Raw genomic sequence first — 17,879 nt, forward strand, 5'->3', positions numbered from 1 at the left:
GGACCTGTTAGTGGACCACATTCCTCAAGTTGATTCTTTTCTACATCTCAGTACCTCAGCTTTAATCAGAATGCCTATAAAACTATCTAGTTCGACCTTTTCAACCAGTAAACACTGTTTTTTTTTGGATTTTTTCCCCTCCACTTATTATAACAATTGTAACATCTAAGGACTTCTTCGTTTGCCTGGAGACAAATTAACTATTTGATTTTGAGTTGTAAAAAACAAATTGAAAAAAATCTAAAGGGGCACTTGCAACCACACTATAATCCGTCAGACCTGGACGCTTACAATATATCCTCATTGTCGTTTGATACTGGCAAATGTTACAGTTTGCCAATCTAGACCAGATTTTGAGGTATTTACATGCACTTTCAAATATGGAACGACGACTTAAGTTGTGGGTACAACGGTGAGAGGTATGGCTACGCTAGCTTTAAGTGTGGGTTCTTGATCCGAATCTTCTTCAGTTTCTATTTCTATATTGTTCTCTGTTTTTGAAACAAGTTCATTGATATCGTTCTTATATTCTTTATCCGATTCATGGTAAATTTCTGATTCCGAACTATCTGTATTCGGGTTTTCAAACATATCCTAATGCGCGCCTTGTGTTAGTGATCGAAAACGTTTCTGTGAAAAACACCTTCTTTCTAGTATCAAATTTGACACCGCTTAATGCTGAGTCTCTATTGGTTTCCAGATACCTCCAGTTGCGTAATATTGTGATAATATTGACCTGGGGTGATTCGAGGACTCCTCAATTGGCATTAAAAGGTTAGTAATATATTCAAATTTGGTTGGATTCTCAAACTCAGATTCCAGTTTATACATCTCCGAATTTCTGTAATTGTCACTCTATATCTATTATATTATGAAGATTTTATTTATATTCACAATTCACACATATCATTCACAATGCTTGCCAAAGCTCTATAAAGAAAAGAACAAACAAAAAAATTCAAGCTGATATTAGTGATTTTAGTGTCATACTTGTTTATTCAATCGTGCATTTCATTATTAACAAGTAAAATTTTACGTTCCGAGCACAGGGTGAGCAATTACTTCGAAAACGTCTTCTTATACATTTCGGTGTGTAAGGGTTTTGTAAAATGACTGTTATTATGGTGGTATTGACACTGTCGTCAGGTCTTCGTTCATATTTAAATATAAATAACTTTCTTATTTCAAACACATCATCCTGAAATGAACTGGAAATTCTGAAAATTCCTTATTACTTATCTACTAACAATTTGAGAATTATAGCTACAATCACAATATCATACAAGTTTGAGAGTAATAAAATAGACTTGAAGGATTTCTGAGAAATTTGGAATTACGTTGTTGAAGATATGATGATGCGTGTAGGAGCAAAAAATTTGTTATAATCTTCAATAACCGAAAGTTGTTAAAAAGTTAAACTGTTCTGATGCTGTAAAATCTTTATCCAAATCATAGCATACAAAAACTACAGCGTCGTTTTTTGTGTATAAATTTCAATGTTATACAGACTATAGTTGATTCATAACATAATTGGAATCAACTTTCTTGTTATCATCAATGTATAAATAAAAATACTAAATGCAAAAATTATTTCACAAATTCCCAATCCGGTACTGGATGTAAATGAACTCTCGATCATAAACTTGTAAAGTTTCTGGTCATGAATATAATATCAGACTTGTCGCTATTCCCAGAATACAATTTGGCACTCGAGCAGATTAAAGTGATTACTAACTTTCCTGAAATTGTATAGATTGGATTGGAAACGATATATTGAACTCAAGAATCGCGCTAGCTGCTTATTTCATAAACTTTATCCCTACTACATATGTATATGTATATACTATAGATTTGGGGTCTCGTATACACAGCGACCCATAAAATCTATTGGGTAGAAAAATACTGGAGAACCCAGTATTTACAGCTGAATCATTAATTCTTTCTACATACTTTACTTGTATTATCGCTAATTATGGAGTTTGTTGAATATTGATGTGCAGATATACTGAACTAACCGCCGGACCAATGTATTAAATTCTTTGTTCGCCGACATCAAATTTGATAATTTTTTCAATAAACTCTTCCTCTTTTTGACATAGATTGAACATTCTTGGTTCTTTCAGTTGTATTGATTTCAGAGTGACGAATTGTTTTTCAAATAAACGTCCAGATGTATGTCACTGTTGTATGACATCTCTCAATTACTTATAACCGAGAATTTAAAACCAATTAAGAAGGCTGAGTTATGAAGTATCTTCCTCGGCAATTTGAAAATGTGTTAGCAATAATCTATAATCTTATTATTTCCATGGCAGGAGATTTTTCCTCAGGAAGTGGTATTCGGCTTTAGTTAAAGTATTTAAATAACTGGTATTAAGATGGGGTGAACAATTATTATAAAATTGGACATCATCATCTTTTTAACGAACGATATTAGAAATGAATAAGATAATGTGGAAAAGCTGGAAACACCTTATGAATTAAATTGAAAATAAAAATTTAACAAAATCAAACTATTCCCGGACAAGATAATCCAAATCAATTTTCATTGCTGAAAACAATAAAAAAGTTTTAGCAAATAAATTTTTTGAGGAAATAATTAATTCATGTAAAAATTTTCAAATTCATACGATTCAAAATTATTCATAAATTCAATATTCAAATTGATAAATTTAATCAATATTTCTGTCGACGTCAATTCTAATATTGAATTTTGAATCCTATGAATTTGAAAATGTATTTTAATATATATATATATATATATATATATATTAAAGATAAGACTGGAACTCATCTATGGGAATCCGGGATGGTTGCAGCACTTAACTGGTTTTCCAGATGTTAGAGTGAGTTGAATTTGTAGTAGGATGGATTGATCCTTTGTAGTTGAAACTCCCAACCTGGCAGCTGTAGAACAACGAATATAAGATATAAAATCTTTTTCCTACTGTTTTACATAATGTGTTTTTCTATTCATTCCTTTACCTATATTCTCATCTAAGCTTTGATATCACTTATTTGTTAGCTAGAAATATCCCAACTCATAGCTGTTGTAATTGTAGAGAATGTGATATTACCAATTGAAATATGAATATAGACAATATGGGTCGGTACGTCTCTGTATAGTTTCGTTTATCATTTTATCATAATTTTTATTCCACTAGATAAGAAAAGGAGTAAAAACTTACGTTTCCTAAATACTTTATCAGATGTATATCTTTTATTCACTGTTTATAATGTGCGGTTGTCAAAATTTAACTTTTATTTATGATGGATGGAGAATTCTCTTTTATGGACTTTGATTTATTAGAAGTGGCTAAAAATGAGTGTTTTTCGGTGTTAAATATAGCGTTGGACAATATTGAAAACTACGATTTTACAGTTGACGCTCAGGATTCGTGTGGAAATGCTTTATTACATTATGCTGCCGCAGCAGGTGAAAAATAAAGATTTTATCCATTATTCATAAAAAAACGATAGAATATAAATTAAATTTACCAATCATGAACGATTTTAAGCGATATCAATCCATATATAATATTATCTCACGAAAAAATCTGTTTATTGATAATACTTGACGACAGATTTACTTGTATCTACATCAGACACCAGAAAAATAAAACAAATACATTTTTTATAAAATATCGAATACACGATATTATTTTGACCATATATATTGCGGAAGTGTGCTCAGTTACTCACTTACCTCGAATTGTTTTTGAGATGTTCCTTTTAATATATTTACATTAACATCCAGAAGAAATCAAGCCAATGCTGTAATTATTGGTTCTGATTTCGAGGTAAATAAACCTATGTCGACTTTTTTCAAATTTATAGTAAATATAGGCCTAAACATAGGCTCGAGCCCCGAATACATTTGAAGGTCTCCTCCAGAGCCCTCGGACTTCTAGGTCCTATAAACAGCAACATTTAAATTCAATTATCGGCAGAGTGATGAGCTCAAAATATTTCACAGGTACATTCACAAAGACAATTACAAAGCCTTAGAAATTAATAGCTCATCTAATTATGGAAGACTACGAAGTTATAACAATAGAGTATTTGCATGTTTGATACGTCAAATTAATGATCGTTTGCAGCAGATCAATACTCTAGTTTGAATTAGTCGGTCGTCTGTACTTGGTGCGACATGTCATGGGATTTATGGTGACGACTCCTTGTCGTGCCACAAGATGATCATTTTATAGTTGTTAAACACCTTGTACCGTCAGATTACTATGTATTCAGATCCACTCCAAAGCTCTTTCCTGGGAAAATCTTGAATCCAAAGGAGATGTTGCAAATGCATTGCGAAAATCTCTTGCATCTTAGCCCAAAGAATAATTTCACCAAGGCCTCTAAGATCTTTATTTGAATATTAAAACTTTCTTCTTTACGATTATTTAATAAACAAAATGAACCGCCATTATTTATGAGACATTATGTAAATCATTGTTAGTTTGACGTTGCTGGTGAAATAAGGAATTAAAGGGATTTCCCATGTTTTTAGTTGAAACTTAATGAATTTTTCAAGTAAATAAGACACACGTTTTATATAGCATAAATTATTATCACCCAAGGGTTGTAAGTTGACTCACAACCCGTCGTCAGAGGCAATCGATATCTTTTTGGTTATTGTTTTTTCTGTCCGTCAAAACAGTAAAAAATACTGAGGAGAAAAATATGTTTAAATATAAAGAAGGTGTTATAAAATTAAACTCTTTCACTTTCTGAAGTGTGACTTGATCATTAAATGAACAGCTATAAATAGTGATATGTAAAACGGCCATTTAGGTCTTGATACGATTTTTACTTTTATGCAATTTCTACGACGAGTAACACTGACAATTAGAGAACACTCATATGACTATAAAACGCTTAGAAATACTTCAAACCTCTCAATTTTTTATCTTAAATTCAGGAAATTATCCGGATGTGACCTCTGGAATAAGCTCCCCAAATATTTTCTTTAAATAACCAATGTTCTGGTGACCCATTAATTAATGTCTGTTTATTCTAAAATATTTTCAGGTCACATGGAGACTCTGGAAAAATTATTTTCTCTTTCGGCATATCCAAACATACTAAATAATAAACGTGAAACACCACTTCATTTGGCTTGTCATAATGGTCATTATAAAATCGCCGTACGTCTCTTAGAGTTTGGAGCAAATTTAAATGCTTTAGACCAAGAACGGGAAACTCCCTTATTCAAATCAGTTAGGGGAAAAAATGCACATTTAACTAAGTATCTAATTATTCAGAGAGCTATTGTTAATAATGCGAATAAAGCGAATGAACGGTTAATACATCTAGCTGTAATATATGATGATGCAGAATTGGTAGAAGTATTATTGGATGTAAAACAGGATCCTAATGTTAAAACAGATGCAGGTGAGTTGTATATACGTTAATAAGGAGAGTTATTTTATTGTAAACAACATTAGGACTAGTTCTACCCTTGACCATCAATACAATAATCCCAAGGTTGAATTCTTGTCTGGTAGCTTTTCTAGAAGGCTTGCATCTGCTCTTCATTGGTCTTATTGTTATCAGCAGTAGTGTTAGAGCATATCTCATTCAATACATGTTTGATTTTCGGGAAGATCTGGGAGTCGCACGGTGCTAAAAAGGTGAATAATAACGCAAAAAAGATTTCACCAAAGTGGCTATAATAGCCGAAAAATGGGTTCATAAATTTACAAAATTCATTCACTATATTTTTGATCACACCTCGTATATACTAGCAATCATATCTCTCACCCTTTATCCATGACATGCAGTTCTAAATTTTGCTTGCAGATGAAGACTCTTCCTCAGGAGGTATTTGGCCTCAGTTAAAGTATATAAATACTAATATGAGGTGAACAATTATTATTAAATACTTTTTAACGAACGACGAATAAAAAAGGTGGAAAAGATGTAAATACCTTATGAATAAATTTAATTAGAGTTTAGTAGACATTAAACAAACTAAAACTTTCCCTGGACACAATTATCCAATTAATATTTGTTGCTGTGAACAATAAAAAAAGTTTAAGCAACAAATAAATTTATTGATAAAATAAAAAATTCCCATTAACATTATATCCCAACGAATAAAAGGCAGTTATAAATTAAAAAAAGCTCTGGTTTATATATATTAAAGATAAGATTAGCACTTATCTATGGAAATCTGGGATGATTGCAACCCTCAACTGGATTCCCAGATGTTGCAGTTTGGAGTTTATTGTGGTGCACCAGTTGAATTCTTTGTTGAATTCCCAACCTGGCAGATGTAGAACAGTGAATATAAAGAATAATAACATCACAAATTTACTTTGATCCAAACTTTTGAGTGTGGACAGGTAGAGGACGATTTCGAATACATTCCGATGTTTTGTAGAATTTCTTGAATAGAGTGAGAGATCGGTAACAAATTAATTCCTTCAAAAACTGGAATGTAAGAATTGAAATAAAAGTAACTACTGAGCCACAATACATGAACAAAGGAATATTCAAACTCTTTAGCGTACCTCTAGGGTATTGCCGAATAATTTAGTCCTAGTTTTAAGTGATCATAGTATGGTGAAACTAAATTTCTTATTCTTGTTTTTCATTTCATAACAGTGTTCTTATTTTTAGGTTATATACCGATACAACTTGCTGTTAAGCACTCTAATACGAAAATAGTCGCTCTTCTTCTGGGACGTAACGCAAAAAAAGAGATAAGAGACCATAAAAATTCCACCCTTCTTCATTTAGCTGTAGAAACCCAATCAATAGAAAATTGTCAAATTCTTATTGACGAGGGTCTAGAAATAAATGCTAAAGACGAGAACGGTTCTACCCCTCTACATCTAGCAGTACACATGAATAACTTGGAATTAGTCGAACTTTTGTTAAAGCATAACGCTGATGTGAATCTGCCTGATACAGATGGCTATACACCTTTACATATAGCTGCAAGAATGAATAGAGAAACTGATATCATAAACTTATTGCTCAAGAATAATGCTAATAGTCAAACAAAGACTGAACACGGTGATTTACCTCTGCACATTGCCGCAGGAACGGGAAATATTAGGGGATTTATCGTATTGTATAATAAAAAAGACAGTAATATTTTGAATAATATGGGATACACACCTGCACAATTAGCTGAATCTAGAGAAATTAAAGTTATTGTTAATTTAGACGTTGAAATGGCTAAAAGTAATTCAATTAATAGAATACCTATTTACAAACAGCTTTATATGATCAAGAAGCAAAGTGTTAATTGACTGCATCACACATTTTGATAGAAACAATCGAGACAATCTGAAACCAACCAAGAAATCAGTTGTCGAGATCATCAGATCCAGTAATGAAAGTAGTATAACGAAATTTTCATTATAAACAAAAACTCAAAAACTCAAACCGATCTCATAAAAATAGAGATTTCTTCCAATTCACGTGTTTCCTTCGTGCTACTAAACAACCACTCAAAGTAAATAGAGACTTTTAATGAAGTTAGAGAAAAGGTCAATTCGATAAAGTTCAGGTTTGCTTTATTTTTTATAGAAAACTTTCAAGTTCAAATGCGTGAGGCGTATAATTTTGTGATATTTATTCAATTTACTTTGTAACCGTACATTTTATTTGCAAGTCTACATCTCGAATATTTTTAAGGGAGACAGTTTATAGTCTGGTTTCTAATTAAATTTCATCAACCCTTTATTTCGAATGTCGTTTAACTAACTAAATAGCAAATACTCAAGCAAAACTGTGAAGTACGAGGTTGGTTTGATGGAAAAGTGACAACCAAAAAACTGTAGAAAAACTCTTTGTTCAACGAGTTTTCAGTTTTTTCAAACAATTCAATAGATAGTGAGAGGGATTCAGATTGGGTGAATTCGGCAGAAAAAATAGTTATTTATTTCTGAAGATGAAATCAATTGTTTCGATTTTATTTTTGTTTATGGAGTATAATCATGTATCGAAACTTCATTTATTTTAACATATTGACAATTATTTCGCTAGGATCACTTTTGATTTGAAGATATCCAAACATTTTTTCAGTTTTAAATGTGAATGAGCTTTCGATTAGCATCACACAATCTCAACACGCATCTTTGCAGATAACTTTTCTGATGCAAACCATTAAATAGTACATACCTATGAAAATTTATGGTATTATTATGTTTATTCCTTTCTTAATTATTTTTTCAAACGTTACAACTTTTCTTCAATAATTTCACCTTATCACGTTGTATGTTTCTACACATGACAATGAATTTAAACTCAATATTCAATAGGATTTTTCAGTTAATTAAATAATAATTCTCCATAACTTTTTTCACCAAACCACTAATAAAAAAGTTTTCCAGTATATGTTCAAATCACCACCTAGCATTCTTAATCATTCTTAAAGACTAATTGTAAACAGATTTACGTCAAAAATTTTATTTCCTATTTTTAACTGCATTTCAAATGAAGTGTGTTTTTTTCACAAAAACTTTTGATATATCAAACAACATAGGAAAAGTTGATGAAATCGCCAATAATTTTGATTAGGATCTTCACGCATCTAGTTTAAGAGATATGACACTCAGCCCCATTTCATTATGTTTTGGTCCATCTTTGTGAAGAAGTTGAATAATGATAAATAATCTATATAAACCGCCCCCGGAGTACATAACGTCACTGGGAGTTTTTTTGGAAACGAAAGTTTTCTTAATCACTTATAATGATAATGCACAAAAAAAAACGCGAAATACTTTTTGTGAAATTGGTTTATACCATGAGAGATCTGTAAAATAGAATAAAGTTTATGATAGATTCTGGATCTATTTAATCAATAAACCAAGCGAGCGTACTCGATTCCACACCTTGCTTCGACGAACAGTCTGTGAATTATTTCCGTTCTCAAAACCAACGTGACTATCATAAATTATAAGCCTAACATTGTTTCTGAAATTTCCACACCAACTACCAGCAGGTTTTTTCCTTTTTTTTTTTTTTAGTTGCATTCTTCTCAATATTTTTCCGCGTTCACTTTCGAACGGGAGCCGTATATTCAATTGTTCTACTTGATTTGTTCGAACTCTACGGTTTATTTCCAGTCACTAGATTTATTATGCATCCCTTGTTGAGTATTTTTCAACCTATTTTCTGTTGCAACTTTCTGTACGCTCTTTTTACCCTTAGTTTTCCACTGTTCCACTCAAACTTTGACTCACAATAATGAATGTCAATTATTGTAAATATTTGTTCCTGTTTTGGAATCCCGTTTCACTAAATCATTTTTCGTATATTCAACTAAATCTATTTAACCTAAATATTAATGAATATGTTCATACACTTTTTGGTACCGCTCTGTTCATTTAGGCTTCAACTATTTTTAAATATATTACAATCATTTTTTATTGATTTTAACTTTATCACATTATACTTTGGTATCCATGAGTATATTTAATGATTTTACTTGAGACTAATATTAATAATTCTCATATTACTAACTTGCCTCCACATATCTGTACCTATATGTTCAAAATCTATTTTTTTACTTTGTCATCATCAGCATCTATTATTCAAATGATTTCTTAAGATAAATTATAACAAGACCAAGCAAAAAATTTCATTTTTCATTTTTAAGTGCATTTTAAGTATGTGGTTTTTAAAAAATAATTATCAAAATTCCTAAAACCCACGATTTTTTGGTTAAAAGAGAGAGAAAAATTGTCTAACAAAATAAACAATACTTTCAATTTTTATGATTGCTCCTTTAAGGGAAAGAAAAGAAAGAAAGTGAAAGGATAGACATTCTAATGGTGGCAGGTTATGGCGATAAACTTGGAAGTCATGAAATATCATGTGCTTTAATTAACAAAATTTATTTCGAAAGACCTGCATTTGCTAGTAACACAGTAAGCAGAATTTTTGGAAAATTTAATGAAACTGTAATACCTGGAAGATTAGAACCGAGCGACGATACAAAATTAGATATTTTGCTGTCATCCTTAATAGTAAAGATTTTAAAGGAAGCGAAACAGAACCCATGGAAAATTCAACTTGTTCACGAACTCAGCAGATAACCCTGACAGACGCGTGGAATTTTGTGAGATTTTCATAAGAGATTGTGATGAAAATCCAAATTTCTTTATTTTTTCAGATTGGGCAAAGTTTTGTTTAAGTGTTACAGTGAATCGACACAATTGTTGCTAGTGGGAAAAATATCCACTGGATTCAGAGAAAACACACCTAGCGCTCTAAAAAAGTCAAACTTGGATCCCAGGATTTGGTGCCAACGAACTCACAATTTGGCCTCAATGTTCGAAGGTTTCTGAGTAACAAATTTGAAGAATTTTGGATTAAAGTACGTGTATTAATAGAGTTGACACCTTTGTCACCTAATCTTAGCTCCTTCATTTGTTTCTATGGATACATTTGTAGACAAAAGCTTTTAAAAACTAGAAAACAAACATAAAAATAACTAAATAAATATACAAATAAAATGAAATTTTAATATACAGAAGAAAACCACAAAGAACAAGAAAATTGTAGGTAATAGTAATAGGAGATAATTAGTATATAAGTCCATAACAAAATTAGACCAGTATGCAGCATTCCCGGAATTGAATATTATTATTTAAATAGAAGTTATTTACAGAGTAGAACGCACTTTCCAATAAATATGCCTTCAAATTATTGCGGAATGCGGGAAAAGATGATATCGATTTGATTTCAACTGGCAATTGATTGTGCATTTTTTTGCATTGTAAGATATTGAACCCTTAACTAATTCTGAACGTGGAGTAGGTAGATGAAGGTTGTGCTCTGCGTTCCTAAGTGGATAGTCGTGCAACGAATTTGGAATACGGATTCAAAGATGAATAAGAAATGATCGTATAAATCTACAGATGATTGAAAACTCTGCAGCAGGTCTACCATCGTCTTGGCCTGTGTCAAATAGTAACTGGACACTGTTTTTTGACTTATGTCCAAAGATGCGGATTACAATAAACTGTTTGACGTATTTTTAGATAGGTGATAGAAGACAAATACTGTAAATTTTACTTCTACTTAGGGATCCTCGAAAATATTCCAAGGCAGGCTTTTATTGTTCTATAATGATGTAATAATATTACCGATTATAGTGTAATATACAACTTTTTACTGTGATTGTTGCTCCACTAACATAAAATGAAAATAAATATACTTCTGCTTTATTAGAGAGGAGTGAAAATGTGCATTAGTAGTTTGTGTCGGACCTCTTAAGCCCTGTCAAAATTTATCTTACTTTTTTATAAAACAAAAGACGTTCTACCCTCGAATACATGGGGCGCGTCGTAGATGTTATAAATAAAAATGAACAAACGTACAACTGCCTGGTGTTATGTGAGAGCACATTCTAGACTAAAGCAAATAACCGCTTTATTATTTCCAGACGGACGGAACATCAACGCAAGGCTGTCCAGTATATATATATATATATATTTCTCTATAAAATTGTTTTTCAGGGCATGCACTTAATGATTATTTCACTACCATTGAAATTCGTTGAAAAGTAATTCAAAATTCAGTTTCTTCTAGCTGACAGAAAATACAATTCAGTTATTAAAATTCCATTACGAATTTGAATTCGTACAAACAGAAATGTCAAGTTTTGTAAACTTGGATAGATTTTTCGAGTAAAAGTTAGATGAGAAATGCAAAATACAATTTAAATCCAACAGTGGTTACTTTTTAGATCGAAACAAAAATATTATTTTGATGAAAATGTAGCTAAAAGTATACAATCTGAATTTTATAATGGATATTATTATCTGTTTTATTCCTTAGTTTTATAAGAATTAATATTCTGCATAAATTGAACAACACCGAGTGTACTCCATACTTAGGCATACTGCGATTTCTTTCTTAGAACTTCCTGTAACTCCAGATCTTCAAAGTTATAGTTATAATATTTCTACTTCATTCTGTGTGATGGACTAATCAAAAAACGTGATCACGTCTATTATTAATACGATGCTTTGTTTCTTCTTATATTCAATAAAAAGGTTTAACTTATGTATCGTATATTATACTATATTATCTCCAGTATCTACTACAGGTTCCGGAATGTATAGGTACTTCTTACTGACTGACATCCATTTAGTGGTGTTTCCATCTTATTATTATTATTATTATTATGCTAAAGACTTGGGCATTACTCAGTTTGAGCCGGTATTATTCACCTAACCCAAAGTACAAAGTATCAAAAGGATTAGGTTTAGTTCATATAATAAACTCACAGCCTTCTGGATGTTTGATGGTAATCCCAGTTTGACGATGGTGTAGTGCAGGGTATTAAACACGACGCCGCCACCGATTGCTGACATAATAACTGTGACTATTACGAGACCCGAGTACTTATCCAGTTTCTCCTGGTATTATGAGTGTTTGGTATGTCTACATCGACGAGAAAGATTAAATTGACTCTTCCATCAACCACCACGATGTAAAGACTGTTATTCGTCACCTCTCTATAACCTGTAGAACACCTTATGCGATTGATACTTGATTGATATTGAGAAGACCGAACTTAGTGACCAGTTTCTGGTGAAGGATGCTGCACAATTGCCGGTGCAGGTAGTCATTATTGTTACAAGCAGATGTTATATGTTGAATGTTCTCTGATGTTGGCTGACACTTTCTGCATTTGTTGGTTTGGGTGTACGGATCCTAAATCATATTCTTTTGTAGTTGTTAGTGCTGTAAACTTGATCCTAGATAGTCATCAAGAAGCCTTTGGTCTCTCGAAAGAGGGTTCCGTTAGTTAGCTGTCTGGTTAAAGATTCTTTGTAAATATGAAGTGGTTGAGGTCGTGATGATGTCCACCGTGCAAAACCTTTTGTGACCAATGTTCCAGCTTCTCGGTGTTTACTACTAACTTAAAAATTCTGGCTAGGTTCAGAGGTGGGTAATTCTCTGCCTTCGGTATAATTTAATGCAATGCTTAGGTTCTTTATTTCCTGCTAATTTCACGTAATTCCATCACCTAACAAGGATGTAGATTGTATTTCTTAGGGGAGGTGGATGCTGTTCTTCGTCGTCATTATTCGTATTAACTTATAAATACCTTTCAGCTCTGTTTTCGTCCATTCCAGGATTCTAAAAGAATACCTTAAAAAAGGCGTGACATAGTATTAATTGCCTCCATTTAATTTTAATTTCAGTATTATCATTATTTATCCACTACTCATAATAAAGCTGGTATTATATAGAATCCAGAATAAAAATTATTGAAAATATTAGGCCCAGTTCACATAATAAACTTGCTGGATGTCAGGGGAAGTGTTTTTTATTGTCCCTTCTGTAACTGGCGACATAATGATTAATAATATACACACATTTGACTTTTCTATTGACCAATTTCGTAGTAGATTATAAAATTGTCATTTTTAATCAACTGCTGTAACTTATAGTGTTGAAAGGACCAAACTTGTGAGTGAGTTTCTAATGATATAATTCTATTGAAACAATAAACTATCTACTATATCTTCATAGTTTTCAAGTATTTAAAAGACTTTTCTTATTTAGCATTGAGAATTCTTTATCTTCATATCTCGGATTCTTACCTTAAACTGAGGATGTTCTCTAGGAATTTCTAGTAAAAATTGTCTTATTGAACACGGCCCTCAAATCCATAACCCAAAAAATGGTGGATGTTCGGCATTTATTAGTTCTGATCTATTAAAAAAACTAAGTCTCCATAAAATTTAAGAAGTATCAAACAAGTTTCTCAAATTTTGTTGACTTCAAGTATGTGTTTTTTGTTTTGCTTCATCTCAGTTCCATTTTCAAAGTCCAATGTCCAGTACTGAAGAAAACTTTGTGTAATATATATAAGTCGATTATTTGTCAACCAATAACGTGTATAAACTTTCGAGGAAGTTACAGACTACGTTAAAATGACATGAATATATTATGACATCGATTTCATCTCCATCAAGTTTTCCATTTTGTTTCTCGAGTAAAATTGCCAGGTGTATTCAACGAAGATTATCCCTGTTCAACAAAAAAAGGGTAGAGGGAATATTTTCTTGATACCTATCATTTATCTGAAAAACTAAAGATTATTGAGCAAAACATTTTTATATATGTGATTAATTCATGTCGGTCTTAAATATACAAATACTACTATAATAAGAGGTGTGTCAACTTTTGACTGTCAGCTACAATAATATACAAAATCTTTTTTTGATAAAATACACCCGAGCAAGCTCGCTACTACCTAGTTGTCACATTGCAAATTAGTAAAAAGAGTTCTGAATGAATTAAGGATATATTAATCTAGCTATGTTTGACAATTACTGGGAAAATCAGTTGAATATAGCTTGAAAACTAACTAAAATTAAGAAATATATCATTTTATTCCCATAACCAACATACTCACCAACTAAAATTTGTTTTATAACCTTTTTTCCAAACTCTTTAATTCTAATTTTCTTTTCTTAATTAAACATTAGACGGTAACATTGGATTTTATCATTGAAAAATAATATTGTTTATGACACCTTAAAGTTTTCAGCCTTCAGCTTTTCATTCCCTTTGGGCTTATCCTGTTTATTTCGTATTAAACTTCCCGTGAGTTTCCGTTCTCTACTTTAGCTTGTTTCATTAATGAAGCCTTAAAGTAAATTAGTTTCTAAATTGTTTAGAAGGATTTCGATTTATTTCATTATGCTAAAAGTGTATTTTCTTTCGTCGTTAGTATTTTTATGTTCAAGTTTTGGTTGTGGCAATTCATTTTTTGAAATATTCATTCAATTTCCTACTTTTTTGCCTTTTTATTTGAAATATTTTCAGTTGTTTAAATGGATTTGGTTTTTATCAAGTAGTAAGCAGTTGCCCTTAATCCAATTAAAATTAGTTTAGAGTGATCAATATTAATGGATTAAAACAAATAAACATATCATTTACTATTTAAATATTTTCCACACATTATTATACTCTCTAAATTAACGACTCTAAGATTTATGGAAATTGTTTAAAAATTCACGAAAATTGACTTTTCTAAATTTTTTTTGCGATGTTGATTGAAATCGACAATATACCTCTTTCTTGAGATGTTCTAGAAAATATTTGAAATGTTTTTTGTGCCTCTACTACAATTTCAAGAGAATTTCTATGGAAATATTCTGCGAGAGTATTGTGTTCATTTTCATTACGGATCTTCCCTACACTTTATCTGATAGGTCTTGAAAATCTTTCTTATTCAACGGCATTTAAATAAGCGGGAAAGTCAACAGAAGTGGATTTTTTTCTATTCTCTTCTTCCCGTGAGATCAAAATCGAGTAAAATGGCTGTGCATATTCTAAAAAACAAATTTTCAAAAAACTTGAATATAAACGCAATTGATATATGGATAAATAAATGCTTCTTCATTATTTTTACACATATTTTTAGTAGTTTTCACCTTTAAATAGAGGCTATACATAAACTTAAGCTTGGTTTATGCAGCCAAAAGTAAAATTATATTAAAGTAAGCATTAAATTAAACTTTCTTGGTAGTTATTTTTTGATTTATGCAGTAAATTTAAAAACATTGCAATATAAGCGTCGGCGTCGTAGACGAATGGATTTTTCCTTCTAGTACAAGACAGATTTTGTTTCTTGATTTCTATTTAACTAGTTTCGTTTAAATGTTGAAGCAATAAACACAATAATTTTATTCAATCTTTGGACAAAAAGAAATAAATTATTTATAGTTGCTAGCATTAAGAATCAATAAATTATTTGAAAAATAATTTTTCATGACACACTAATTTGGTTTTATAGCATGACAGATAATAATAATATACTACTTCCGTAAAATGACAGAATTTCGCAAACAAAATCGAAAAATTCACTATTTAGACGAGACATGGGTAAATAATGGACAAACAATGTGTAGTTCGATATAGTTTCCGTTACACGTTGTCGAATGGATAATGATATAAATTTATGAATTTATTATATTATCGTTCGTAATAACTGTGTAAAATATCAAATATCTTGAAAATAAATTTCAAATATTCTGTTATGTAAACAAAAACACACACGTAAAGCTTATGAAATAAGAACTAATTTTGTATCATATCATATAAGAATATAAATAGAAGAGATCCGGCCTCCTCCGATAATGTAACTGACTATTTTTCGTTGGTAAAATCTAAAATTTAAAATTATTCTACAATTTTGACACAAAAAAATATAAAACAATAATATGAGAAGATATCGAATTTGTGATAATAATTCCATTTCTGGAATTCATATTGCTTGAAAGGAACGTTCAACTTTTCTTCGTAAATTTATTGCAAATCTCCCTAAAGAAACGCAAAGTTCGAGTAAGTCCGAATCAAATTATTCAGAGCTGTTTCAAATTTGTTCACTCATATTACAATATTTTTATATATAATAACTGAGGAGATACCCGAATAAGACTAGCTTAAGAATATGAAATAAACTTTGACGTAGACAAATAAAAATCATATATTTATAATGTGATACGGCTTTATTCACTTTTGCATGTGTTTGAAGCAATTGTCGAAGAAATCATTAAGATCCACACAAGAATGGTACAGCGGATGACCCATCAACTCGATGTGTTGACTGTTCAAAAAAGTTTTTATTTCAGCAGATATCTGAGAGCTCGCATTGTCGTGGTGGAGAAGAATTCTTCTTCTGCAACTTGTTTCCCTATGTACCATTCAGAATTGAACGTTCTACGTTGCTCTAGTAGAACAGTGGGTACATGTCCACTTATTCCTAAAAAGCAGGCGACCCTTTGATTCGAAGTGTTTCGTGCGCAAACAACATTTGTTGAATTTGAATCTTTTGTAGTACCGAGAATGAATTATTTCAAAATTTATTTGCACCAATCGACACGAGCTTTTTTTTTGAAGGATTGTCAAATTATGCGGTATCCAGCGCGAATAAAACTTTTTGACAGTCAAATGTTCATTGAATTTTGAATATATGCATTTGGAACCAATGTCCAACTACACCTTAACCTTACAGTATGTCCCATAATGCATTTTGCAATATCTGTTTTCTGATACAACAGCTGATTTTGACTGACCATCACAAAATTAATCTCGTAGGAAAGTGCGACCACGATTGAATTCGGAAATCCAGCGAAACAGTGGCTCAAGATGGCGAAAATTTGATCAAAATGAATGTTTAAAGTATCTGTAAACAGATACTTGATACTCAAATAACACTCGTATGACAACACGATCTGAGTACGTTCACCATTAGAAAAGTCAATCTTTATGATGGAAATTTCAGATTTGACATATTCACATTAGCGTTACCATATCTCAAAACTTAATCAGCGACCCTTGTATAGACGAAATCAAGGTGGAGAAGAATCAAGGAGAAGAAGAAGCTTGTAAGCACACACTATTGAACTGCGCTGCTCTTGAAATATCCGAGGGACAAACAAAATGAAAAGGAAGCTTATCAATTCCAATGGTCACTTCAAATGTTGCCAGGAAGTATATAAAGCAAGTAAGAATACTAGACCTTCTACCTCACTATAAGATTTTTATCTAACAAACGACCTACACAAAAGGGTGTTTTTATGGTTGCACCAATTATTAACTATAAAAAAATACTTTCAATATGAGAAATGCTCTCATAGAAGATAATATGGAATTACCGTAGTAAAAGTTTTTCCACACAACTGATTCTCATAATATATTAACAATGATTATAATGCTGGACTTGGACTGAATGGGCATTGCATCACTATAACCGCACTAGAAAATGTGTGTTCATGTCACATCATAGTTATCGTGGTTTACACCTACGGGCTAGTCTCATATCCTTAGCATGCATTTGTTAATGTACACTGTTCAAAATTGCAGTGCACTTTATACATTGTATTCCA

General features: G+C 31.4%; 2 protein-coding genes across 2 annotated transcripts in view; one reads left to right on the top strand and one right to left on the bottom strand.

Moving 5' to 3' along the window:
• The window catches only part of LOC130900754 (rap guanine nucleotide exchange factor 4), a 302,255-nt gene that overhangs the window by 203,308 nt on the left and 81,068 nt on the right, over positions 1 to 17,879 (bottom strand). The window lies entirely within an intron of this gene.
• On the top strand, positions 3,178 to 8,797 carry LOC130900757 (ankyrin repeat domain-containing protein 7-like). The gene is made up of 3 exons (XM_057811616.1): positions 3,178 to 3,436; positions 5,032 to 5,394; positions 6,625 to 8,797. The coding sequence occupies exons 1-3, from the start codon at positions 3,268 to 3,270 to the stop codon at positions 7,260 to 7,262; spliced, it is 1,170 nt and encodes a 389-aa protein (XP_057667599.1). The 5' UTR covers positions 3,178 to 3,267; the 3' UTR covers positions 7,263 to 8,797.

This window comes from Diorhabda carinulata, chromosome X, assembly GCF_026250575.1.
Source record: "Diorhabda carinulata isolate Delta chromosome X, icDioCari1.1, whole genome shotgun sequence".
Classification (NCBI taxonomy): Eukaryota; Metazoa; Arthropoda; class Insecta; order Coleoptera; family Chrysomelidae; genus Diorhabda; species Diorhabda carinulata.

What these genes read in the sequence shown, in the direction of transcription:
- LOC130900757 (XM_057811616.1), top strand. Translation starts at nt 3,268, where the DNA reads ATGATGGATGGAGAATTCTCTTTTATGGACTTTGATTTATTAGAAGTG. An exon ending in ACATTATGCTGCCGCAGCAG is followed by an intron (nt 3,437 to 5,031) that starts GTGAAAAATAAA and finishes AAATATTTTCAG; the next exon opens with GTCACATGGAGACTCTGGAA. An exon ending in TAATGTTAAAACAGATGCAG is followed by an intron (nt 5,395 to 6,624) that starts GTGAGTTGTATA and finishes TCTTATTTTTAG; the next exon opens with GTTATATACCGATACAACTT.